The sequence below is a fragment of the Hyperolius riggenbachi genome, chromosome 10 (genome assembly GCF_040937935.1).
Source record: "Hyperolius riggenbachi isolate aHypRig1 chromosome 10, aHypRig1.pri, whole genome shotgun sequence".
Lineage (NCBI taxonomy): Eukaryota > Metazoa > Chordata > Amphibia > Anura > Hyperoliidae > Hyperolius > Hyperolius riggenbachi.
The window spans coordinates 251,223,825-251,248,578 of record NC_090655.1 but is presented as its reverse complement, the minus strand read 5'-3'; the positions used below and the strand labels follow the sequence as shown (position 1 = coordinate 251,248,578).

The window sequence follows — 24,754 nt, the reverse complement described above, 5'->3', positions numbered from 1 at the left end:
GCAAGATTCCCACATGACGGGCTCAGTGCTGGGAATTCAGCCATATATTTTTTATTGGGACTGGAGATATGGTTTAGCTTGAAAGAGAGCAATTATGAAATTGCTTCATTTTAGATCCAGTGAGCACAGCTCAGCAGCACCTGGCGTTTGAGACAAGAAGTTGTCCCCCTGTGTCTGGAATCTTCCTCTTTCTACTTTGCCTTTTGTTCTACACTTACATGCTAAGCCAGGTGTGAACTATCCCAGAGACTTCCAGCACCTGCCCTTTGGTATGTAAAGAGCAGATATCAGAGAAGGGAAGAAAAAACAACTGTCATTTAGAATAAAGCTTTCTCTCTGGCATAAAACCTCTAAGTGTCCTACACAATCAATCTCAGATTGAATTACAACCAACAATCCATGTTCAATCTCAATTGCGATACTCATGGTTCTGCTGTTACAAGTACATCTTACATTACTTGCAGAGGAACAAAATATTTCACACTGTGGTAACAATATATAGTACAATCAACGAGTCTCTCCATCACACACACTATGTACAGAACATACTCATATATATATATATATATATATATATATATATATATATATATATATATATATATATATATATATATATATACATATATATATATACACACACACACACACACATATATAATAATAATAATAATAATAATTCCTTTTTTTGTATAGCGCCTTTCTCCTGTCGGACTCAAAGCGCTTGCGAGGCAGGCACAAGAGCGCACTCAGTAGGCAGTAGCAGTGTTAGGGAGTCTCGCCCAAAGAACTCCTTACTGAATAGGTGCTGTGTATATATATATATATATATGTATATATACTTAAATCTATCCCACATTCTGTCACATTTGCTTAGACGGCCCATTAATTAGCAAATTATCCAGAGGAATAACTTTATTAACAGCTTTAGTCAAAGTAGAGATGCTTGGAGATGCATCAGAATCTCAGAATCTTATTATACTGGACGTTGTGCATTCAGCTCAAATCTCTTCATGTTTCCTGGATATAAAACAGACAGAGAGACAGAGATGGAAATCTTCTCTCCTCAGTACAGTCTGGATGAATGGGAGCTTCTAATATCCCCACATCTGCCACTCACAGAAGGTAAATAACAACAGTATAAAGAACTTTCCTGGAGTTTCACCTTCTTATTTTCACATTAATGGCTGTAAATACTGACATGTCTGCGGTGCACAATTTCGAGTGTTATGTAAAATTTGGTGCTATTGGCTCCCAACAAAAACGGTTATTTTTGTAAGCACTCTCGTTATCAGGAGTGTTTGTTCAGGCAGATAAAAGTGTTTTGGCATTTATTTTCTTAGTACAGCCGTGGCTGCATGCAACTGTAGATCTTAACTTATTGTCATAGATAAAGCACCTAGTCTTTTAACCCTTGTAACAGAGAAAATATGAAAATTAAAGACAAGTTCTAACTAAGCTTAGTACTACATGTACTCATGTTTATCTCACAATGGCAGCTCGGGAACTTTAACAATCAAATGCACTGAGTAGCAAATAAGAGGCCTCAGAATTCTGTGTAAAAATGCTGCCCTGTGCGCTTAGCAAGAAATAAAAGAAACATTGAAATAGAACACTTACGGTCAACACATTTCCTACACTCAGCACAAATGTCTCACAGGCAGTGATTTCTAAACAAAACATTTTCCACTTTTAGCACGTGAAGAAGGCTTTTCACCAGTGTGAGATCTCTCATGGCTGATAAGATTTAATTTAGCCCCAAAACATTTCCCACACTCAGCACAGGAATAGGGCTTCTCGCCAGTGTGAGATCTCTCATGAATAATAAGGTGTCCTTTCTGTCCAAAACATTTCCCACACTCAGCACATGAATAGGGCTTCTCACCAGTGTGAGATCTCTCATGAATAATAAGGTTTCCTTTACGACCAAAACATTTCCCACACTCAGCACATGAATAGGGCTTCTCACCAGTGTGAGATATCTCATGGCTGATAAGATATGCTTTACGTCTAAAACATTTCCCACACTCAGCACAGGCATAGGGCTTCTCACCAGTGTGAGATCTCTCATGACTGATAAGACCTGATTTATCCCCAAAACATTTGCCACACTCAGCACATGAATAGGGCTTCTCACCAGTGTGACATCTCTCATGTACGACAAGGTTTGCTTTATGACCAAAACATTTCCCACACTCAGCACATGAATAGGGCTTCTTGCCAGCGTGAGATCTCTCATGAATAATAAGGCTTCCTTTCTGTCCAAAACATTTTCCACACTCAGCACATGAATAGGGCTTCTCACCAGTGTGATATATCTCATGGCGGATAAGATTTGCTTTACTTCCAAAACATTTCCCACACTCAGCACAGGAGTAGGGCTTCTCACCAGTGTGCAATTTCTCATGACTGATAAGATATGCTTTACTTCCAAAACATTTCCCACACTCAGCACAGGAATAGGGCTTCTCACCAGTGTGAGATCTCTCATGACTGATAAGATATGCTTTACTTCCAAAACATTTCCCACACTCAGCACAGGAATAGGGCTTCTCGCCAGTGTGAGATCTCTCATGAATAATAAATTGTCCTTTCTGTCCAAAACATTTCCCACACTCAGCACATGAATAGGGCTTCTCAGCAGTGTGAGATATCTCATGGCTAATAAGGTATGCTTTACTTCCAAAACATTTCCCACACTCAGCACAGGAATAGGGCTTCTCACCAGTGTGCGATCTCTCATGAACAACAAGGTTTCCTTTCTGCCCAAAACATTTTCCACACTCAGCACAGGAATAGGGCTTCTCACCAGAGTGCGATCTCTCATGTACAACAAGGTTTCCTTTCTGCCCAAAACATTTCCCACACTCAGCACAGGAGTAGGGCTTCTCACCAGTGTGAGATTTCTCATGCTTGACAAGATTACATTTTAGAACAAAACATTTCCCACACTCAGAACATGAATAAGGCTTCTTACCAGTATGAGATCTCTCATGGCTGATAAGAGTTGATCTTTGCTCAAAACATTTCCCACACTCAGCACATGAATAGGGCTTCTTGCTAGTGTGAGATTTCACATGGCTAATAAGAGTTAATTTATGCCCAAACCTTTTCCCACACTCAGCACATGAATAGGGCTTTTCACCAGTGTGAGATCGCTCATGAATGACAAAATCTGATTTCCACACAAAACATTTCCCACATGTGGAACAGGAATAAGACCATCCAGCAGGGGGAGAGCTGTACTGGTTAGGAGGCCCCTTGATGTTAGACAGGTGATGGGAGTCTGGGGGAATATTTGGGGTAACCAGGGTATCTGCTGGAGACTCTTGTCCAATGACATCATCATCCGTTGTACAGTGTGTGGATACAGAGAGACGAGTCTCTGAGAGGTTCCTGATGCCGGGACTCCGCGCTGCAAATAGAGAAACATCATCACTTCCTGTTAGAGAATTCTGAGGGGAGGAACAATTATCATTAGGGATGGTCAGTGAGCTGCTGAGAATCCCATACAAAGTTTATGCAATGTGTTGAGATAATAATTTTGCCAAATAATTCACACATTCTAGAAACTAAAGCCCACTCTAAATTATACAACAGAGCTTCTAACTGTATGCTTAATAAGTTACCCATAGATGGTATCTCATGGGGCATTCGGGATCATCTCTATGCTTCAGGGACTGCAGACCGCAGGTCATCTGGCACTTGTTTGGTGGCACTGCCCCCAGGTCTCCCCAATGTGGGACAGAATTGTTCATATGATTTCTGAGATCTTCCATAGGGCCTTCATCAAAGACCTGAAAGTCCTACTCTTAGGCCATAAACCCCCCAGAACTACCCGGAGCGCAGGCTGATACAACATGCAGCCAATGCCACTAAAATACACGTGGCAGCCAACTGGAAACCCAACAGGCTGTAGCTTTCAGCTGTCATTAAAGCAAACCGGAAGTGAAAGATTAACTTATGATATAATGATCTGCATGTGAAGTACGGATAATGAATAGAACATTCGCAGCAAAGAAAAGAGTCTCATTTTGATTTTCTGTTATATAGCTTTTTTCCCATAACATTGAATCATTCTGTCACATTTGCAGTTTACACACTACACTCTGCATTTAAAACTATGAAACAGAGCAGAGCTAATGGCCCTTTGAGCTTTCCTGCAGTAAACCTTACCTCAAGCTGTCTTTCATGGTTTCTTGACTATTTAAAGGACAACTGAAGTGAGAGGGATATGGAGGCTGCCACATTTATTTTCCTGTAAACAATACCAGTTGCCGGGCTGTCCTGCTGATCCTCTGCCTCTAATACATTTCACCATAGCCCCTGAACAAGCATGCAGCATATCAGATGTTTCTGGCATTATTGTCAGATTAGCTGCATGCTTGTTTCTGGTGTGATTCAGACACTTCTGCTGCCAACTACAGTAAAGTCTCGGTTATCTGGTGCTGACGGGGATTGGCTGATGCTGGATAAGTGTGCTTTCTGGTTGCTTGAGACTCAATGTTAAAAATAGGCCTAGCTAATACAGTACTATACCTATACATACAGTACTATATATATACATACAGTGGGATGACAAAGTTTGGGCAACCTTGTTAATTGTCATGATTTTCCTGTATAAATCGTTGCTTGCTACCATAAAAAATGTCAGTTAATTATATCGTATAGGAAAGACACACACAGTGATATTTGAGAAGTTAAGTTTATAGGATTTACAGAAAGTGCGCAATAATTGTTTAAACAAAATTAAGCAGGTGCATACATTTGGGCACCACAAAAAAGCACTTCACCAGCCACACGCCTGTGTTCTGCTTGCAAGAACAAGCAGAACACAGGCGTGTGGCTGGTGTAGCTTCTGAAGTACTGGGCACAGCAATGGGCGAAGGCCACAGGAAGGGGTGAAGTGGGGAAGCTCAGGATTGTCAAAAATCAAGGAAAGACAGAGGTGTAATTTACGTTAAATGAAGAGCTTGCCAACATTCACAATATTGGAGGAAAACCAGCCAAAACCTTTGTTTCTGCACCCAGGGAACATCCTTTTCAGTTACAGAGCATGGGAGGACAGACGCTAACTGTATTTACAGAAGGCCTGTCAGGTCAGTCTGAAAACAAATTAGAAAAAGTGAAAAACTTGCTATTGAAGGTATTGTGGTACAGCGAGCTGAATACAGACCAGCAGCCAGTGAGCACTATATGCAGACGAAGAGACGACAAAATGAAGAATCTTCAAAACCAAAAAGACAGTCACAGCAAATTGAGAAAGCTATAGCCACTAATTACAAGCCAGTAGCTGATCACCAGCATCATTTTACTGCAATATTAAAAGGAAATTGAAGACAAAGAGTGCCAGTTGGGTTTTTGACTAATGCAATAGTTACACCTGATGCCTGAGGTGGCCAACATCTGGTGAGCGAGCAATTGTGGAAGTGTTTGGTCACGTGTGCTGCACTATTATCATTGGAACACGGGTGCTTTGTGGATATGCTGTGTCCTGCTATTAGAGATGTTCATGCAAACTTAAGGGGTCCTGCTATTAGAGATGTTCATGCAAACTTAAGGGGTTCGCGTTCGCAGCAAGCCGCAAAATTTATGCGGGTTGGACCCCACCCCCTATACTACATCATTGGGCTAGACTTTGACCCTCTACATCAGGGGTCCCCAACCTTTTTCGGCCGGGGACCGGTAATCGACCAAAATTTTCTCTGAGGCCCGGGGGGGGGGGGGGGGGGGGGGGGGGCCGGGGGGGCTAGGTATGCGCGGCGGCACAGCAAGCACAGTTGCCCCAGTATAGGGAGTCTAGTTACCCCGGTACAGCTAGTATAGTGCCCCAGTATACCAGTATAATTAGTGTCAAGGTGACCAAGTATAGTTGCCCCAGTATAGCTAGTATAGTGCCCCAGGATAGCTAGTATAGTGCCCAGTGTGCCCCAGTATAGCTAGTATAGTGCCCCAGGATAGCTAGTATAGTGCCCAGTGTGCCCCAGTATAGCTAGTATAGTGCCCAGTGTACCCCAGTATAGCTAGTATAGTGCCCCAGGATAGCTAGTATAGTGCCAAGTGTGCCCCAGTATAGCTAATATAGTGCCCAGTTTGCCCCAGGATAGCTAGTATAGTGCCCCATGATAGCTAGTATAGTGCCCAGTGTGCCCCAGTATAGCTAGTATAGTGCCCAGTGTGCCCCAGTAAAGCTAGTATAGTGCCCCAGGATAGCTAGTATAGTGCCAAGTGTGCCCCAGTATAGCTAATATAGTGCCCAGTGTGCCCCAGGATAGCTAGTATAGTGCCCCATGATAGCTAGTATAGTGCCCAGTGTGCCCCAGTATAGCTAGTATAGTGCTCCATGTGCTCCAGTATAGCTAGTATAGTGCCCCATGTGCCCCAGTATAGCTAGTATAGTGCCCCAGTGTAAACCACTCCCCCCGCGGCCGCCAATCCTGTTACCTTATGAGCTGGCGGCCGCTTCCTGTCGCAGATTCCCGTAGCCGCTCTCCTCCGTGCAGCATCTTCAATTTACAGCAGCGCGTCGCACGGCTGCTGTAAGGAGGGAAGGAGGAGGGGCAGCGGTTCCCATGGTAACGGCGATCGCCACTACAGGAAGCCGCTGCCCCGCCTCTTTCCCTCCTTACAGCAGCCGCACAGGAAGCGCTGCTGTAATAGGAGATGCTACACAGAGGAGAGCAGCTACGGGGAATCTGTGACAGGAAGCGGCCGCCAGCTCATAAGGTGACAGGAGCGGCGGCCGCGGGGGGAGGAGGGGCGAGAGGCCAGACCCGCCGCGGCACAGCTGGAAACTGCCCACGGACCGGCAGTGGGCCGCGGCCCGGTGGTTGGGGACCCCTGCTCTACATCACAGTGAGCAGACACATGGCAGCCAATCAGGCTGCACTCCCTCCTGGAGCCCCAATCCCACCCCCACCTTGTAAAAAGCAGCAGCGTCGGCCATGATCTCACTCTGTCTGCTGCTGTAGTGAGAGAAGGGAGAGGAATCTGCTGCAGAAATAGGAAAAGCTTAGTTAGGTCTTGTTAGCTTGCTCTTTGCTCATATTTGTTGCTAAAGTACCCCAAAACAGCTCTTTTGAGAACTAATGTTCTTCTGATGTTTTTTTTTTTGTGTGTGGGCCACTGACACTGCATATATACAGCCCTGTCTGTCGCAGCTGGCCCTTGCTAATTGCTATACTGTGTCAGGCCCAGCACATTCAGTGTATACCTTTCACTGGCACTGGACCGGTGTGTGTGACAGGCAACTGCACATTGTATTGTGTAATACCAGTCTGTGCATACCTGTAAGTGCACCTGTGATCGCACATTGTTAATACCTGCAGTCACTGCAACCTTTTCACTGCACCTGTGTGACCGCACATTGTAATACCTGCACAGCAGTCACTGCAACCTTTTCACTGCACCTGTGCTACCGCACATTGTTATACCAGCAACACTAACTGCAACCTTTTCACTGCACCTGTGTAACTGCACATTGTATTAGTCAAGTCAGTGCATACCTTTCACTTTATCCCCCCCCCCCCCAATATGGACAAAACAACAGGCAGAGGCAGAGCCAGAGGCAGACCACCTGGTAAGTCTGTTCGAGATCGTGCTGTCATGATTTCGTTCAGCCCTGGATCAAAGTACAGTGTTCAGAAGGCACGCGTTGACTATTTAACACAGAACACCTCATCTTCCTCAGCTTCCGCACGGAACTGTGACATATCTTCCTCCTCCTGCTCTGATTGTGGCACCCCACTTAACACTCAGTCAGCATCCATCAAAGTGCCATCATCCCAGGGCTCAGCGGTGTGGAAAATTTTTTGTGTGTCTGCCTCAGATAAGAGCAATGCCATCTGTACTCTCTGCCTCTGAAAATTGAGCCGTGGAAAAACCAAGGGACAACTTCCTTACGAAGGCACATGATGACAAAGCACAAACTGCAATGGGATGACCACCTGAGGAAAAGCAGCACAGAAAAGCAAATCCACACACCGCAGTGGAAGATACCAGGCTGCAATTATTTCTCAAAAAAGGCGATATCCAAACTGTACTGTGATGCTGAAAGGTAAGTGGTGGTGTCATCTCTGGCACACAGCGTTGGGTCAAGGGTCCATCTGACCATGGATGCCAGGTCTGCAATGCACGGTCAGGCCTGCCCGAAGACTAAGTCAGTCCCCATACACAGCATCTCTGCCTGCACACCTTGTGACTGCCTGCCCCACTAAGTCGGTCCCCACACAGTATCTCTGCCTGCAGGCCGCTTGACTGCCTTCTCCGCCACCGCCAACAGGGTCCAGGATTCCAGGTGGATTCCTGAATTTTTAAGGCCGCTGCTAGCAGCAGCCGCTAACAAAAAAAATAATATTTTTTTCTGGTGCGTGTACATGTCTGCCTAATTTTTCTGGCTGCACTGCGGCTGCAACAACAAAACAAAAGGCATGTACATGTGCCAATTCCCCTTTGTGATCATTACCTTGCTGCAGTGAAGGGGCTTGCGGATCACAATGAAGCAATGACCGCCGGCTGAGTGTGTTGGGGGGCACACCCAAGATAATAAGGTCGTTGCTTCATTGTGGACAGACCAAATTCGATCAGCTGGACAGTCACTGTTGTTCTATCACTAAGATACGTCAGCCCGGCGACCATATGGGCTTGAAAACCGCCATCGTCTGCACTCTTGCCATTGTGCACACCAGTCCAGCATGGCCATCACTACAGAAACAGCTGTTTGCGGTGCGTTACACAGTGAGTTTGGTCTGTCAGTGTGAAGCAGTACATTAATTACACTACCTGACTGATGTATACACACGCAAGATGTTTTAATGCACTTTATGCCTCCAATTTAGCAATGCATTGTGATTTCTGCCTTTTAGGAATTATAACGCTGCTGTGCGTCAAATCCGGATTTTTCCCCGGGACTTTTGGCATGTATCCCACTCCGCCATGCCCCCCTCCAGGTGTTAGACCCCTTGAAACATCTTTTCCATCACTTTTGTGGCCAGAATTAATGTTTGAAGTGTTTGAAGTTCACCTGTCCATTGAAGTCTATGGCAGTTTGCAAAGTTCACCGGTTCGCAAATTTTTTGCGGAAGTTCGCGAACCACAAATTGGAGGTGCGCAACATCTCTACACGCTATGTGGAGCATGTATTTTTGTATATTGTAGGAAGCATCTGACAGAGTGGAGAGTGCAATTCAGCCTTTATTGACGTTTTACAACCTGAGGAAGCCCTTTTTAGGGTGAAACATGTCCATGTTGGGAATTTGTTGATGTGATTTTATGTGGCTATAACCAGTACGGTGTTGGGAGGTGGGCTTGCGCTTCTGTGGGTGTGCTGTTTCTCCCCTTCCTGTGGATTTTTAACATCCACCCAGCTTACCTTACCCCTGTGACCTTTGCATTTTTCATTGCTAGTTCTGGAGTTCCCTTATTAAAGGGAGATAAAGGTGCTACTACATCCTGTATGTCCCATGGTTTGCCCTTACTATCCCTTTTGACTCCCAGAGTCGTTACACAATGTGTTGTCTCTGCACTAGCACTTTAGTAGCCCTTTGACTTTTTAAGCATACAATTAAAAGCTAAGCTTTATAATTTAGAGTGAGCTTTAGTCTGTAGACAGTGTAATGTATGCTTGTAGAGCAATGTGGGTTCACTTTCTCCTATTGTTCCCACTAACGGCCGCGCAGAGCTACTTCGTGCACAGGACCACCCACATCGCGCGCAGCGCGGCGGGACAGTAATTGATGAGCCGTTTCGGAGGTACCCTATGCGCCGTTTTCGTACAGGGCAGCGGGTGCGACAATAAAATCGCACCGTGCACTATTACTGTCCCGCCGCACCGCGCGCGATGTGGGTGGTATGGTCCTGTGTGCGAAGTAGCTCTGCGCAGCCGTTAGTGCGCGCAGAGCTACTTAAGGGGCACTAAAGGCTTTTCACAGCGGCGCTAACACTTAGCGCCGCTTTGTGAAACATGCCCATAGACTCTATATATAAAGCTGGAACTGCAAGTTTGCTAAATGAGAAACCCGGATGGGACTGTGTAAAGCGGTGAATCAAACCATTGGAGTAGTGAAATGGTTATCTATGGGAGATTAATGCATCTGCACTTTTTACAATCAGGAATATTTTTTGTATGATTTTTATACTGTCACTGCAGCGTTGTCAAGAGACGGACTTCCAGCACTATTGCCTGATTACACCTCAGGGGAACTGTTGTCTGTGCATATAGGGATTGATTTATCTTTTTGGAGCTGGCTTTTGAACAGAACAATAGACTAGTGTAGGTGTGTGAATGGGTAAATGTGGAAGCAGTGAGATGTGTGTTGGTGCCATCAGAAAGTACAGGTCCTTCTGAAAAAATTAGCATAGTGTGATAAAGTTCATTATTTTCTGTAATGTACTGATAAACATTAGACTTTCATATATTTTAGATTCATTACACACAACTGAAGTAGTTCAAGCCTTTTTCTTGTTTTAATACTGGTGATTTTGGCATACAGCTCATGAAAACCGAAACTTCCTATCTCAAAAAATTAGCATATCATGAAAAGTTTCTCTAAACAAGCTATTAACCTAATCATCTGAATTAACTAATCAACTCTAAACACCTGCAAAAGATTCCTGAGGCTTTTAAAAGCTCCCAGCCTGGTTCATTACTCAAAACCGCAATCATGGGTAAGACTGCCGACCTGACTGCTGTCCAGAAGGCCATCACTGACACCCTCAAGCAGGAAGGTAAGACACAGAAAGAAATTTCTGAGCAAATAGGCTGTTCCCAGAGTGCTGTATCAAGGCACCTCAGTGGGAAGTCTGTGGGAAGGAGAAAGTGTGGCAGAATACGCTGCACAACGAGAAGAGGTGACCGGACCCTGAGGAAGATTGTGGAGAAGGACCGATTCCAGACCTTGGGGGACCTGTGGAAGCAGTGGGCTGAGTCTGGAGTAGAAACATCCAGAGCCACCGTGTACAGGCATGTGCAGGAAATGGGCTACAGGTGCCGCATTCCCCAGGTCAAGCCACTTTTGAACCAGAAACAGCGGCAGAAGTGCCTGACCTGGGCAGGTCAGCAGCACTGGACTGTTGCTCAGTGGTCCAAAGTACTTTTTTCGGATGAAAGCAACTTTTGCATGTCATTTGGAAATCAAGGTGCCAGAGTCTGGAGGAAGACTGGGGAGAGGGAAATGCCAAAATGCCTGAAGTCCAGTGTCAAGTACCCACAGTCAGTGATGGTCTGGGTGCCATGTCAGCTGCTGGTGTTGGTCCACTGTGTTTTATCAAGGGCAGGGTCAATGCAGCTAGCCATCAGGAGATTTTGGAGCACTTCATGCTTCCATCTGCTGAAAAGCTTTATGGAGATGAAGATTTCATTTTTCAGCACGACCTGGCACCTGCTCACAGTGCCAAAACCACTGGTAAATGGTTTACTGACCATGGTATTACTGTGCTCAATTGGCCTGCCAACTCTCCTGACCTGAACCCCATAGAGAATCTGTGGGATATTGTGAAGAGAAAGTTGAGAGACGCAAGACCCAACACTCTGGATGAGCTTAAGGCCGCTATCGAAGCATCCTGGGCCTCCATAACACCTGAGCAGTGCCACAGGCTGATTGCCTCCATGCCACGCCGCATTGAAGCAGTCATTTCTGCAAAAGGATTCCCGACCAAGTATTGAGTGCATAACTGAACATAATTATTTGAAGGTTGACTTTTTTTGTTTTAAAAACACTTTTCTTTTATTGGTCGGATGAAATATGCTAATTTTTTGAGATGGGAAATTTGGGTTTTCATGAGCTGTATGCCAAAATCATCAATATTAAAACAATAGAAAACTTGAACTACTTCAGTTGTGTGTATTTGAATCTAAAATATATGAAAGTCTAATGTTTATCAGTACATTACAGAAAATAATGAACTTTATCACAATATGCAATTTTTTTAGAATGACCTGTAATATTGACAAGCAAAACAGTGACAAATTTGTTTTAAGTTACAATTTTAATAAATGTTATACAGTATATAATTATTTGTGGTGAACAGTAATTACTGTCGAGGCGCAGGAGGTTACCAATTTAAACATTGTTCCCTGATGCTGTGAAAAGCATGATGGGATTTCTGATGTTGTTGTTCTCGTTCTGCTGTTTTGGCGCAAATTTGTTTTTTGTTTTTATTTTGAATTTGAGATTTGAAGCCTAGCGCACGCAGCTAGGAGGGGTGATCAGGACACAGGACTGTTGGAACTGTGTCTTATGCTCCCTGTCACTTCCTTTCAACCGAAAAGATAGCTGCCCCCATGAGATCACAAACATTTGCCCGTTCTTTTAAAACAGGGTGGGTAAGAGATCATATTACCCATCTATTTTAATTAACATAACTGATGGAACTTAGTGACAGTATGTTTGTTTAGACTGAAGTTTCTCTTAAATTATTATTATTTAGTGATGCATGTAGGAAGTAGAGAGGAACTGGCACTGCTTCAAATCCTGCTTTATTTATCTCCAAACTTAAAACATATGTTCAACCAGGCAAAACTTAGTTACATATATAAGTGGATAGGTGTTGCAAATGCACATACCATTGCGGGTGAGAGCTGATTAATGATTACAACTCTGCAGGTAGGGGAGACCCCAGACAGATCCTATTATATCATATCCTGTTACCACTGCAGCTATGTACACACACTAGATGACGTTCTGCCAAAACAGCCTATCCCTAACTGTGGTCAATCTGTGTACAGTAATGTACATTGACCATTATCAGCTTATTACCGGCCGGTAACACTAAGTCAGCCCTACTGCGAACAATCTGTGTGTAGTAATGTACAGTGACCATTATCAGCTTATTACAGGCCGGTAACACTAAGTCACCCCTACAGTGACCAATCTGTGTGTAGTAATGTACAGTGACCATTATCAGCTTATTACAGGCCGGTAACACTAAGTCACCCCTACAGTGACCAATCTGTGTACAGTAATGTGCAGTGACCATTATCAGCTTATTACAGGCCGGTAACACTAAGTCACCCCTACTGTGACCAATCTGTGTACAGTAATGTACAGTGACCATTATCAGCTTATTACAGGCCGGTAACACTAAGTCACCCCTACTGTGACCAATCTGTGTATAGTAATGTACAGTGACCATTATCAGCTTATTACAGGCCGGTAACACTAAGTCACCCCCTACTGTGACCAATCTATATACAGTAATGTACAGTGACCATTATCAGCTTATTACAAGCCTGTAACACAGAATCACCCCTACTGCAACCAATCTGCGTAAAGTAATGTACAGTGACCAGTATCAGCTTATTACAGCCCTGGTGTACTACCCATACGCGCCACTGAACGGAAATGGAGGAAAACACGACTTAACCAGGATTTCCTACAGTACAAGGCAAACCTGCTGCAGTTCCACACTGCCCTCGCTAATGCGAAGCAGGAATACTTTACCAAGCTCATCGGAGAACAAGCTTCCAACCCCCGGCGTCTTTTTGCCACTTTCAACTCCCTGCTTAAACCCCCCCCAACCCTCCGTTTCCACCCTCTCTGCCACAGATTTAGCCACTCACTTCACCAACAATATTGTCTCCACCTGTTAGGAAATATCCAATCTTCAATCTTCACCTCCCACGACCTCCCATTCAGCTCCTCCACCACCCTATCCTCCCCTCACCTCCTTCACTCCTACTGCCATTGAATAAGTCAACCACCTACTGCAGACTTCCCATACCACTACCTCCCCCCTTTCCTCACACAATGTAGCCCACCTCATTGCCTTACATCGGTGCCAAGCCCGGTGCTCCCTGGCATCCATACAGCTCCACGCTGCTCTCACTTTACATTCAGAAACTGCAGTCATATGTTTTGGGGGAAGGTCAGGAACATAACGTCAGCTGACTGGTGGAGCCGAATCCCAGCCTACCCTCAGAAAGCCCCCACATGCATCATCCAAATAGCAACAAGCCCCCTCCTGGCTGGACACAGACCCAGGGGGACACTGCAACCGACATCCCAGCTATCTGACCGGAGAGTGACACAGCCAGCCTCCTAGCCGTCCCATGGACAGGAACATAACTGACAGGAACTTCCTGTCACATGCTGATCCCTCCTGGCTGGACACAGACCCAGGGGGACACTGCAGCCGATACCCCAGCTATCTAACCTGAGAGTGACACAGCCAGCCTCCTAGCCGTCCCATGGACAGGAACACAGCTGACAGGGACTTCCTGTCCTGGGATTTTATGTGTAGGGGGCTTATTAATATTCAGAGCTTTATTCTGTCCATAGAACTGTGGAAGGCTTATCTGTCAGGGGTCGCTGTCCTGGACACAACACTGAGAAATAACCTCTGTATCAGGGAGGGGAAATTGTGCTTTGCATCGTTAGCCTTTTGGTTCCTTGTAGCCAGTTACAAGAATATTAGTGGTTTTATATCTCCATAATACCTCTGATTCCCAATCCTGTAACCCCCCTGAGCCTACAACAGCCCCTCCCTTCTCCTGAAAGCCCAGCATGGGGGAGGGGGGGGGGCTGTGATTAGAGCTCCATTTCCATTAAGAGGGGTCCAGAGACCACCTCATACTCATTTATAAACATATTTAAGCAATAGGATGATCCATTTTCCCCAACTGAGACACGTGTGCTTGTAATGTTTCTCCAGACTAGAATTGCTACAGCTGCATCCATTGCTCCAACTTCAAGCTGTACACAAGTTGGAACTACATTTGCATCAACTTGAAGAGAGTAGCCATTCATTGGGCGACTCTAGTGATTTGTGCAGCGATCTGTACACACTGCTGGCTATTGCAGCTCTGAGGGTGTCACTGCCTCCTGGTCAGAGTCTCTGTTGGGCAGCTCTAGTGATTTGTGCAGCGATCTGTACACACTGCTGGTTATTGCAGCTCTGAGGGTGCCACTCCCTCCTGGTCAGAGTCTCTGTTGGGCGGCTCTAGTGATCTGTGCAGCGATCTGTACACACTGCTGGCTATTGCAGCTATGAGGGTGTCACTCCCTCCTGGTCAGAGCCTCTGTTGGGCAGCTCTAGTGATTTGTGCAGCGATCTGTACACACTGCTGGTTATTGCAGCTATGAGGGTGTCACTCCCTCCTGGTCAGAGTCTCTGTTGGGCAGCTCTAGTGATTTGTGCAGCGATCTGTACACACTGCTGGTTATTGCAGCTCTGAGGGTGTCACTCCCTCCTGGTCAGAGCCTCTGTTGGGCAGCTCTAGTGATTTGTGCAGTGATCTGTACACACTGCTGGCTATTGCAGCTATGAGGGTGTCACTCCCTCCTGGTCAGAGTCTCTGTTGGGCAGCTCTAGTGATCTGTGCAGCGATCTGTACACACTGCTGGCTATTGCAGCTATGAGGGTGTCACTCCCTCCTGGTCAGAGCCTCTGTTGGGCAGCTCTAGTGATTTGTGCAGCGATCTGTACACACTGCTGGTTATTGCAGCTATGAGGGTGCCACTCCCTCCTGGTCAGAGTCTCTGTTGGGCAGCTCTAGTGATTTGTGCAGCGATCTGTACACACTGCTGGCTATTGCAGCTATGAGGGTGCCACTCCCTCCTGGTCAGAGTCTCTGTTGGGCAGCTCTAGTGACTTGTGCAGCAATCTGTACACACTGCTGGTTATTGCAGCTATGAGGGTGTCACTCCCTCCTGGTCAGAGTCTCTGTTGGGCAGCTCTAGTGATTTGTGCAGCGATCTGTACACACTGCTGGTTATTGCAGCTATGAGGGTGTCACTCCCTCCTGGTCAGAGTCTCTGTTGGGCAGCTCTAGTGATTTGTGCAGCGATCTGTACACACTGCTGGTTATTGCAGCTCTGAGGGTGTCACTCCCTCCTGGTCAGAGTCTCTGGTGGGCAGCTCTAGTGATTTGTGCAGCGATCTGTACACACTGCTGGTTATTGCAGCTATGAGGGTGCCACTCCCTCCTGGTCAGAGTCTCTGTTGGGCAGCTCTAGTGATCTGTGCAGCAATCTGTACACACTGCTGGCTATTGCAGCTATGAGGGTGTCACTCCCTCCTGGTCAGAGTCTCTGGTGGGCAGCTCTAGTGATCTGTGCAGCGATCTGTACACACTGCTGGTTATTGCAGCTCTGAGGGTGTCACTGCCTCCTGGTCAGAGTCTCTGTTGGCAGCTCTAGTGATTTGTGCAGCGATCTGTACACACTGCTGGTTATTGCAGCTATGAGGGTGTCGCTCCCTCCTGGTCAGAGTCTCTGTTGGGCAGCTCTAGTGATTTGTGCAGCGATCTGTACACACTGCTGGCTATTGCAGCTATGAGGGTGTCACTCCCTCCTGGTCAGAGTCTATGTTGGGCAGCTCTAGTGATTTGTGCAGCAATCTGTACACACTGCTGGTTATTGCAGCTATGAGGGTGTCACTGCCTCCTGGTCAGAGTGTCTGTTGGGCAGCTCTAGTGATTTGTGCAGCAATCTGTACACACTGCTGGTTATTGCAGCTATGAGGGTGTCACTCCCTCCTGGTCAGAGTCTCTGTTGGGCAGCTCTAGTGATTTGTGCAGCGATCTGTACACACTGCTGGTTATTGCAGCTATGAAGGTGTCACTCCCTCCTGGTCAGAGTCTCTGTTGGGCAGCTCTAGTGATTTGTGCAGTGATCTGTACACACTGCTGGTTATTGCAGCTATGAGGGTGTCACTCCCGCCTAGTCAGAGTCTCTGTTGGGCAGCTCTAGTGATTTGTGCAGCGATCTGTACACACTGCTGGTTATTGCAGCTCTGAGGGTGCCACTCCCTCCTGGTCAGAGTCTCTGTTGGGCAGCTCTAGTGATTTGTGCAGCGATCTGTACACACTGCTGGCTATTGCAGCTATGAGGGTGTCACTCCCTCCTGGTCAGAGTCTCTGTTGGGCAGCTCTAGTGATTTGTGCAGCGATCTGTACACACTGCTGGCTATTGCAGCTATGAGGGTGTCACTCCCTCCTGGTCAGAGTCTCTGTTGGGAAGCTCTAGTGATCTGTGCAGCGATCTGTACACACTGCTGGCTATTGCAGCTATGAGGGTGTCACTCCCTCCTGGTCAGAGTCTCTGTTGGGCAGCTCTAGTGATTTGTGCAGCGATATGTACACACTGCTGGCTATTGCAGCTATGAGGGTGTCACTCCCTCCTGGTCAGAGTCTCTGTTGTGCAGCTCTAGTGATTTGTGCAGCGATCTGTACACACTGCTGGTTATTGCAGCTATGAGGGTGCCACTCCCTCCTGGTCAGAGTCTCTGTTGGGCAGCTCTAGTGATTTGTGCAGCGATCTGTACACACTGCTGGCTATTGCAGCTCTGAGGGTGTCATTCCCTCCTGGTCAGAGTCTCTGTTGGGCAGCTCTAGTGACTTGTGCAGCAATCTGTACACACTGCTGGTTATTGCAGCTATGAGGGTGTCACTCCCTCCTGGTCAGAGTCTCTGTTGGGCAGCTCTAGTGATTTGTGCAGCGATCTGTACACACTGCTGGCTATTGCAGCTATGAGGGTGTCATTCCCTCCTGGTCAGAGTCTCTGTTGGGCAGCTCTAGTGACTTGTGCAGCAATCTGTACACACTGCTGGTTATTGCAGCTATGAGGGTGTCACTCCCTCCTGGTCAGAGTCTCTGTTGGGCAGCTCTAGTGATTTGTGCAGCGATCTGTACACACTGCTGGTTATTGCAGCTATGAGGCTGTCACTCCCGCCTGGTCAGAGTCTCTGTTGGGCAGCTCTAGTGATTTGTGCAGCAATCTGTACACACTGCTGGTTATTGCAGCTCTGAGGGTGTCACTCCCGCCTGGTCAGAGTCTCTGTTGGGCAGCTCTAGTGATTTGTGCAGCGATCTGTACACACTGCTGGTTATTGCAGCTATGAGGGTGTCATTCCCTCCTGGTCAGAGTCTCTGTTGGGCAGCTCTAGTGATTTGTGCAGCGATCTGTACACACTGCTGGTTATTGCAGCTATGAGGGTGTCACTCCCTCCTGGTCAGAGTCTCTGTTGGGCAGCTCTAGTGATTTGTGCAGCGATCTGTACACACTGCTGGCTATTGCAGCTCTGAGGGTGTCACTCCCTCCTGGTCAGAGTCTCTGTTGGGCAGCTCTAGTGATCTGTGCAGCGATCTGTACACACTGCTGGTTATTGCAGCTATGAGGGTGTCACTCCCTCCTGGTCAGAGTCTCTGTTGGGCAGCTCTAGTGATTTGTGCAGCGATCTGTACACACTGCTGGTTATTGCAGCTATGAGGGTGTCACTCCCGCCTGGTCAGAGTCTCTGTTGGGCAGCTCTAGTGATTTGTGCAGCGATCTGTACACACTGCTGGCTATTGCAGCTATGAGGGTGTCACTCCCTCCTGGTCAGAGTCTCTGTTGGGCAGCTCTAGTGACTTGTGCAGCAATCTGTACACACTGCTGGCTATTGCAGCTATGAGGGTGTCACTCCCTCCTGGTCAGAGTCTCTGTTGGGCAGCTCTAGTGATTTGTGCAGCGATCTGTACACACTGCTGGCTATTGCAGCTCTGAGGGTGTCATTCCCTCCTGGTCAGAGTCTCTGTTGGGCAGCTCTAGTGACTTGTGCAGCAATCTGTACACACTGCTGGTTATTGCAGCTATGAGGGTGTCACTCCCTCCTGGTCAGAGTCTCTGTTGGGCAGCTCTAGTGATTTGTGCAGCGATCTGTACACACTGCTGGCTATTGCAGCTATGAGGGTGTCATTCCCTCCTGGTCAGAGTCTCTGTTGGGCAGCTCTAGTGACTTGTGCAGCAATCTGTACACACTGCTGGTTATTGCAGCTATGAGGGTGTCACTCCCTCCTGGTCAGAGTCTCTGTTGGGCAGCTCTAGTGATTTGTGCAGCGATCTGTACACACTGCTGGTTATTGCAGCTATGAGGCTGTCACTCCCGCCTGGTCAGAGTCTCTGTTGGGCAGCTCTAGTGATTTGTGCAGCAATCTGTACACACTGCTGGTTATTGCAGCTCTGAGGGTGTCACTCCCGCCTGGTCAGAGTCTCTGTTGGGCAGCTCTAGTGATTTGTGCAGCGATCTGTACACACTGCTGGTTATTGCAGCTATGAGGGTGTCATTCCCTCCTGGTCAGAGTCTCTGTTGGGCAGCTCTAGTGATTTGTGCAGCGATCTGTACACACTGCTGGTTATTGCAGCTATGAGGGTGTCACTCCCTCCTGGTCAGAGTCTCTGTTGGGCAGCTCTAGTGATTTGTGCAGCGATCTGTACACACTGCTGGCTATTGCAGCTCTGAGGGTGTCACTCCCTCCTGGTCAGAGTCTCTTTTGGGCAGCTCTAGTGATCTGTGCAGCGATCTGTACACACTGCTGGTTATTGCAGCTATGAGGGTGTCACTCCCGCCTGGTCAGAGTCTCTGTTGGGCAGCTCTAGTGATTTGTGCAGCGATCTGTACACACTGCTGGCTATTGCAGCTATGAGGGTGTCACTCCCTCCTGGTCAGAGTCTCTGTTGGGCAGCTCTAGTGACTTGTGCAGCAATCTGTACACACTGCTGGCTATTGCAGCTATGAGGGTGTCACTCCCTCCTGGTCAGAGTCTCTGTTGGGCAGCTCTAGTGATTTGTGCAGCGATCTGTACACACTGCTGGTTATTGCAGCTATGAGGGTGTCACTCCCTCCTGGTCAGAGTCTCTGTTGGGCAGCTCTAGTGATTTGTGCAGCGATCTGTACACACTGCTGGGTATTGCAGCTATGAGGGTGTCACTCCCTCCTGGTCAGAGTCTCTGTTGGGCAGCTCTAGTGATTTGTGCAGCGATCTGTACACACTGCTGGTTATTGCAGCTATGAGGGTGTCACTCCCTCCTGGTCAGAGTCTCTGTTGGGCAGCTCTAGTGATTTGTGCAGCGATCTGTCCACACTGCTGGTTATTGCAGCTCTGGGGGTGTCACTCCCTCCTGGTCAGAGTCTCTGTTGGGCAGCTCTAGTGATTTGTGCAGCGATCTGTACACACTGCTGGCTATTGCAGCTATGAGGGTGTCACTCCCTCCTGGTCAGAGTCTCTGTTGGGCAGCTCTAGTGATTTGTGCAGTGATCTGTACACACTGCTGGTTATTGCAGCTATGAGGGTGTCACTCCCTCCTGGTCAGAGTCTCTGTTGGGCAGCTCTAGTGATTTGTGCAGCGATCTGTACACAATGCTGGTTATTGCAGCTCTGAGGGTGTCACTCCCTCCTGGTCAGAGTCTCTGTTGGGCAGCTCTAGTGATTTGTGCAGCGATCTGTACACACTGCTGGCTATTGCAGCTATGAGGGTGTCACTCCCTCCTGGTCAGAGTCTCTGTTGGGCAGCTCTAGTGATTTGTGCAGCGATCTGTACACACTGCTGGTTATTGCAGCTATGAGGGTGTCACTCCCTCCTGGTCAGAGTCTCTGTTGGGCAGCTCTAGTGATTTGTGCAGCGATCTGTACACACTGCTGGCTATTGCAGCTATGAGGGTGTCACTCCCTCCTGGTCAGAGTCTCTGTTGGGCAGCTCTAGTGATTTGTGCAGCGATCTGTACACACTGCTGGTTATTGCAGCTATGAGGGTGTCACTCCCTCCTGGTCAAAGTCTCTGTTGGGCATCTGGCCAACATCAACAAAGCCAAACACAAGAAACTCCTCCCAGCTGTTTGATATGATTCTATAACATGAATAAGCTGCTGATGTTTTGTACCTCAGTGTTTCTGGATGTGTGTCTGGATTGTCAGAGAAGTGAGGGCATTATTTGCAGGTTTACTGACTGTCCTGATATAATGCATTATTATAGTAACTGTAGCCGGTTTACACATGGGGCTTGATTCACAAAGCGGTGCTAACCTACTTAGCACGTCTAAAGTCTTTAGATGCGCTAACCAGGGTGCTAAGTAGGTTAGCACCGGATTTCTCAATCAGATCGTGCGCTAACTTTGCGCGCGTAAAGTGTTACGCGCGCAAAGTTTTTACGCGCGCTAAGTCCCATAGGCTTTAATGGGCACTTCGCGCGGTGCGCCCTGTGCTCTGTGCAGTACGCGCGTAAAGTCTTACGCGCATAAAGTTTTGCGCGCGTAAAGTTTTATGCGCGAAAAGCTTGTTTAGACGTGCTAAGGGGGTTTTCACAGGCGTGCTAACAGTTAGCACCGCTTTGTGAATCAAGCCCATGGTATCCATATTACTTCTCACGTATGTTTTGCTGTGGATTCCAACCACACTTTGATCAGGCAAAGTTCTCCAAATCACACCAGTTGCCCACACTAGGGATATGGTAAGTAATACTCTTGCCAGATCTGTCATTTGTCTATTCACTCCCTGCCTGGAATACCTGCAGTATGGGGGTAACTTCAAGCTCATTGGAATTTGAATACTTGCAAATACCTTCTGTTTATGAAAGCATAATTGAATTTTTAGTTTAGAATTAATAGTTGATTTAGTAAAGGGACTTTCCAGCTACTTTTCACTTCATTCTCCCCTCCCCCCAACAACATCTCTCACATTCTCATAGCCCTTCCCCCCATTTACTGGTGTCATGTGATCTATACTGTGCCCAGCAGGGACATATTTCTTATAAGTTTATAGCATATCTAATATTTATCACTCACCAATGCTCATCCCTGTAATAGTGTCTTCCTCCTTAGATGTCCTCATCATGTGACCCTGCACCATAGAATGCTGATCACTCCTCACATACGTCTCTTCTTCTTCCTCTTTACTTGTCCTCATCATGTCCCCCTCCTCCATAGATTGCTGATCACCCCTCACATACGTCTCTTCTTCTTCCTCTTTACTTGTCCTCCTCATGTCTCCCTCCTCCATAGTCTGCTGATCACTCCTCACATACGTCTCTTCTTCCTCCTTAGATGTCCTCATCATGTCTCCCTTCTCTATAGGCTGCTGATCACTCCTCACATACGTCTCTTCTTCTTCTTTTACAACAACATCCACATGTCTCAGTTCTCCATCCTAATTGCACAAAATTAGAGTTAATTTAATATGTGAACACAGACAAGAGCATAAACAAAAGGAAAGAATGTCCCAGAGTTTGGTGTCTCTGATGACCTTCAGCCCCACCTACCTGATAATAGCGGAGGATGGTGGGATCTTCCTGTGGACAATCCTGGGAATAAAGAGAACCTGTACATCTCTGTGGTGGGTTTCTGTTACTGGACCCATCTGTAGGAAACAAACACACTGAATTGGGCCCGATCAGTTCACTTTTTCTCCTTAGTTTTCTCCTAGGTGATATTTTCATATTACATATAAAATGCCTTTTAAAGCCACCAGCAAGCAAGAAAATACTCAGAAATATCTTGACAGTACCTTTTCACCTACTTTGTGGTACTTTTTCAATTGCAAAGTGCAAACGTTATTTTAAACAGAAGACAAAATTATCTAGTAGAAGAAAATGAAGAGAAAGTGAATTGGATTGCATACATTGTCTCTATGTGATTATCAGATGATGGGGAGGGGATGTACAGTAGGTGGACCCTCCGTACTGCTCTCTCCTTTACAAGAGATGAAAGTCTCCTCTTACCTGGTGATGTGAGGGGCGGCTGATTCTCCATCTTGGCGTCTTTGTAGAGGTCCTTGTGTCCTTCTATATACTGCCACTCCTCCATAGAGAAACAGACAGTGACGTCCTGACACCTTACAGGAACCTGACACACACAGTGATATGGTCACCACACAAACACACCATTTGCTGTTACTGGATAATGTCCCATAATTCTTAGCACTGCTCACCACTCCTGTCAGCAGCTCTATCATTTTCCTGATGACTTCTAGAATCTTCTGCTTATTCTGATTCTCTGAAATTAGGAAGTGAGGTGAGGGCACTGTGATGGTCACATGATCACCAGACTTCACTGAAGGAAAACTCTGTAAAGAAATACCAAAAATATTGTTATGTGACCTCCCAGGATCCTCCTCACCTCTTTAGTCATCGGCATGTTTAATTAAAAGAGAGAATATAAATGTAATGTGATCTCCCAGAATCCTCCTCACCTCTCCAGTCAGTAAGTTGATGATATCCAAGGTGAGGTTCAAAATTGTCTCATTAAAATCAATTTTTTGTTCCATCTTGACCAAACTCAAGCTTGTCTGATTCTCCATCACGGCGTCCTTGTAGAGGTCCTTGTGTCCTTCTATATACTGCCACTCCTCCATGGAGAAATAGATGGTGACATCCTGACACCTTATAGGAACCTGACACACACAATAATAATAATAATAATCATGCCAGTATTTGTATAGTGCTTTTCTCCTGTTGGCGAGGCAGCCACTAGCATGCCCTCAGTAGACAGTAGCAGTGTTAGGGATTCTTGCCCAAGGACACCTTACTGAATAGGTGCTGGCTTACTGAATAGGAAGAGCTGAGATTTGAACCCAGGTCTCCTGTGTCAGAGGCAGAACCCTCTGACATAGAAGATAGATAGTGTCACCATCCAGACACACCCCTTGCTGTTACTGCATAATGTCCCATAATTCCCAGCACTGCTCACCTCTCCTGTCAGCAGCTCCATCATGTTCCTGATGACTTCCAGAATCTTCTTCCTCTTCCTCCTCTCTGGTGTAAGGGAATATGGCATCAGGCAGTAATAAGGGGACACTGGGATGGGAGATGGTGTGTGCAGAGAGTCCTGCGGAGTTAATGGTTCAACAGATGCAATATTTGGTAATTTAAACCCCTATTAAAAGAGAGAAAATGACAGTTAAGGCTGTTTTCCTACAAGGATATTACATTTTGCATGTAGTTTTCCATATACAAACCGTCATGCTGGCTTACACTTTCAATGCTGTGCATTTTTCCATAGCAGAAAAATAATAGGATTCTCATCCTACACGTATATAAAATTCAAGTATCCTCCTCACCAAGTGTGTGTTTTGATAGAAATAAGAGTGATGTCATGTGACCTCCCAGAATCGTCCTCACCTTTCTGGTCAAGTGTGTTTTATAAACAGAGATAAAGGATGTAATGTGACCTCCCAGAATCCTCCTCACCTCTTCAGTCAGGGGTGTGTTTCATGAATAGAGATAAGAGTGATGTCATGTGACCTCCCAGAATCACCCTTACCTATCTGTTCAGGTGTGTGTTTTATTAATAGAGATAAGTGTGACCTCCCAGAATCCTCCTCACCTCTCCAGTCAGCAGATAGACGATTTCCAGGGTACAGTTGAGTATCCTCTTGGTCATGTGACTCTGATCTTCATCCATCCTCAGTGATGCGGTCATGTGATCTGTACAGGATGCTGCTGCCTTTTGATAGATAAGTGAAGGATAATCTAGGCTTTACAACTGTCAGTGGTAAAACTACCAATACATGATCCCTCTCCCCCAGCACATATTGTGAGGACACTGGTTGACCTGGGCTCTGCTTAATGCTGACAGTTAAATATCGATAACATAATATTACCAATATTTTACTATAAATATACCTGTGCCAGCATCCATTTCTGTCATTGTAGGGCCATGCACGGTGCACTATACTCACAGTGTGCTGCAGTCCTATCCTCTCTCTGCCTCCTCTCCAGCTGGCCTTCTCTCCTCACATCCACCTCCCACTGTTACCATTCCTGTGATGTTACAGCAGTGCTGGTAGTGGTAGATGGATGAGGATATGAGGAGAGACAAGGCAGAGAGGCTAATGGGAGCAGAGGACTGGAGCACACTGTGACAGCTATCTACAAACCAATATATATCCTTCCTCTTACTACTCTGCAAGGAGGTGGGGGAAGGTAAAAAAACTGGAGTGTGGACATGGGGAATTACTATACTGGGGAAGAAATGGCATTACTGGGGTGGGGGGACATTACATAC

The 24,754-nt window shown here is 46.6% G+C and overlaps 1 protein-coding gene and 1 pseudogene across 2 annotated transcripts; one reads left to right on the top strand and one right to left on the bottom strand.

Moving 5' to 3' along the window:
• Positions 1-653: 653 nt before the first annotated feature.
• LOC137535275 (zinc finger protein 665-like) lies at positions 654-24,192 on the bottom strand. Of its 2 annotated transcripts, none has more exons than XM_068257094.1 (8): positions 24,074-24,192; positions 23,438-23,623; positions 22,941-23,141; positions 22,680-22,814; positions 22,471-22,594; positions 22,012-22,109; positions 21,539-21,899; positions 654-3,415 (listed from the first exon to the last, which is right to left on the bottom strand). In XM_068257094.1, the coding sequence occupies exons 1-8, from the start codon at positions 24,167-24,169 to the stop codon at positions 1,671-1,673; spliced, it is 2,946 nt and encodes a 981-aa protein (XP_068113195.1). In that variant the 5' UTR covers positions 24,170-24,192; the 3' UTR covers positions 654-1,670. The 2 variants fall into 2 exon arrangements, with proteins under 2 accessions (XP_068113195.1, XP_068113196.1); XM_068257095.1 differs by having other exon boundaries at positions 23,438-23,575.
• Positions 3,636-5,337, top strand: LOC137535831 (general transcription factor IIF subunit 2-like; annotated as a pseudogene).
• Positions 24,193-24,754: the final 562 nt, after the last annotated feature.

What these genes read in the sequence shown, in the direction of transcription:
- LOC137535275 (XM_068257094.1), bottom strand. Translation starts at nt 24,169, where the DNA reads ATGACCGCATCACTGAGGATGGATGAAGATCAGAGTCACATGACCAAG. An exon ending in TCTATCTGCTGACTGGAGAG is followed by an intron (nt 23,624 to 24,073) that starts GTGAGGAGGATT and finishes CTCTTTTAATAG; the next exon opens with GGGTTTAAATTACCAAATAT. An exon ending in TGGAGCTGCTGACAGGAGAG is followed by an intron (nt 23,142 to 23,437) that starts GTGAGCAGTGCT and finishes TGTGTGTGTCAG; the next exon opens with GTTCCTATAAGGTGTCAGGA.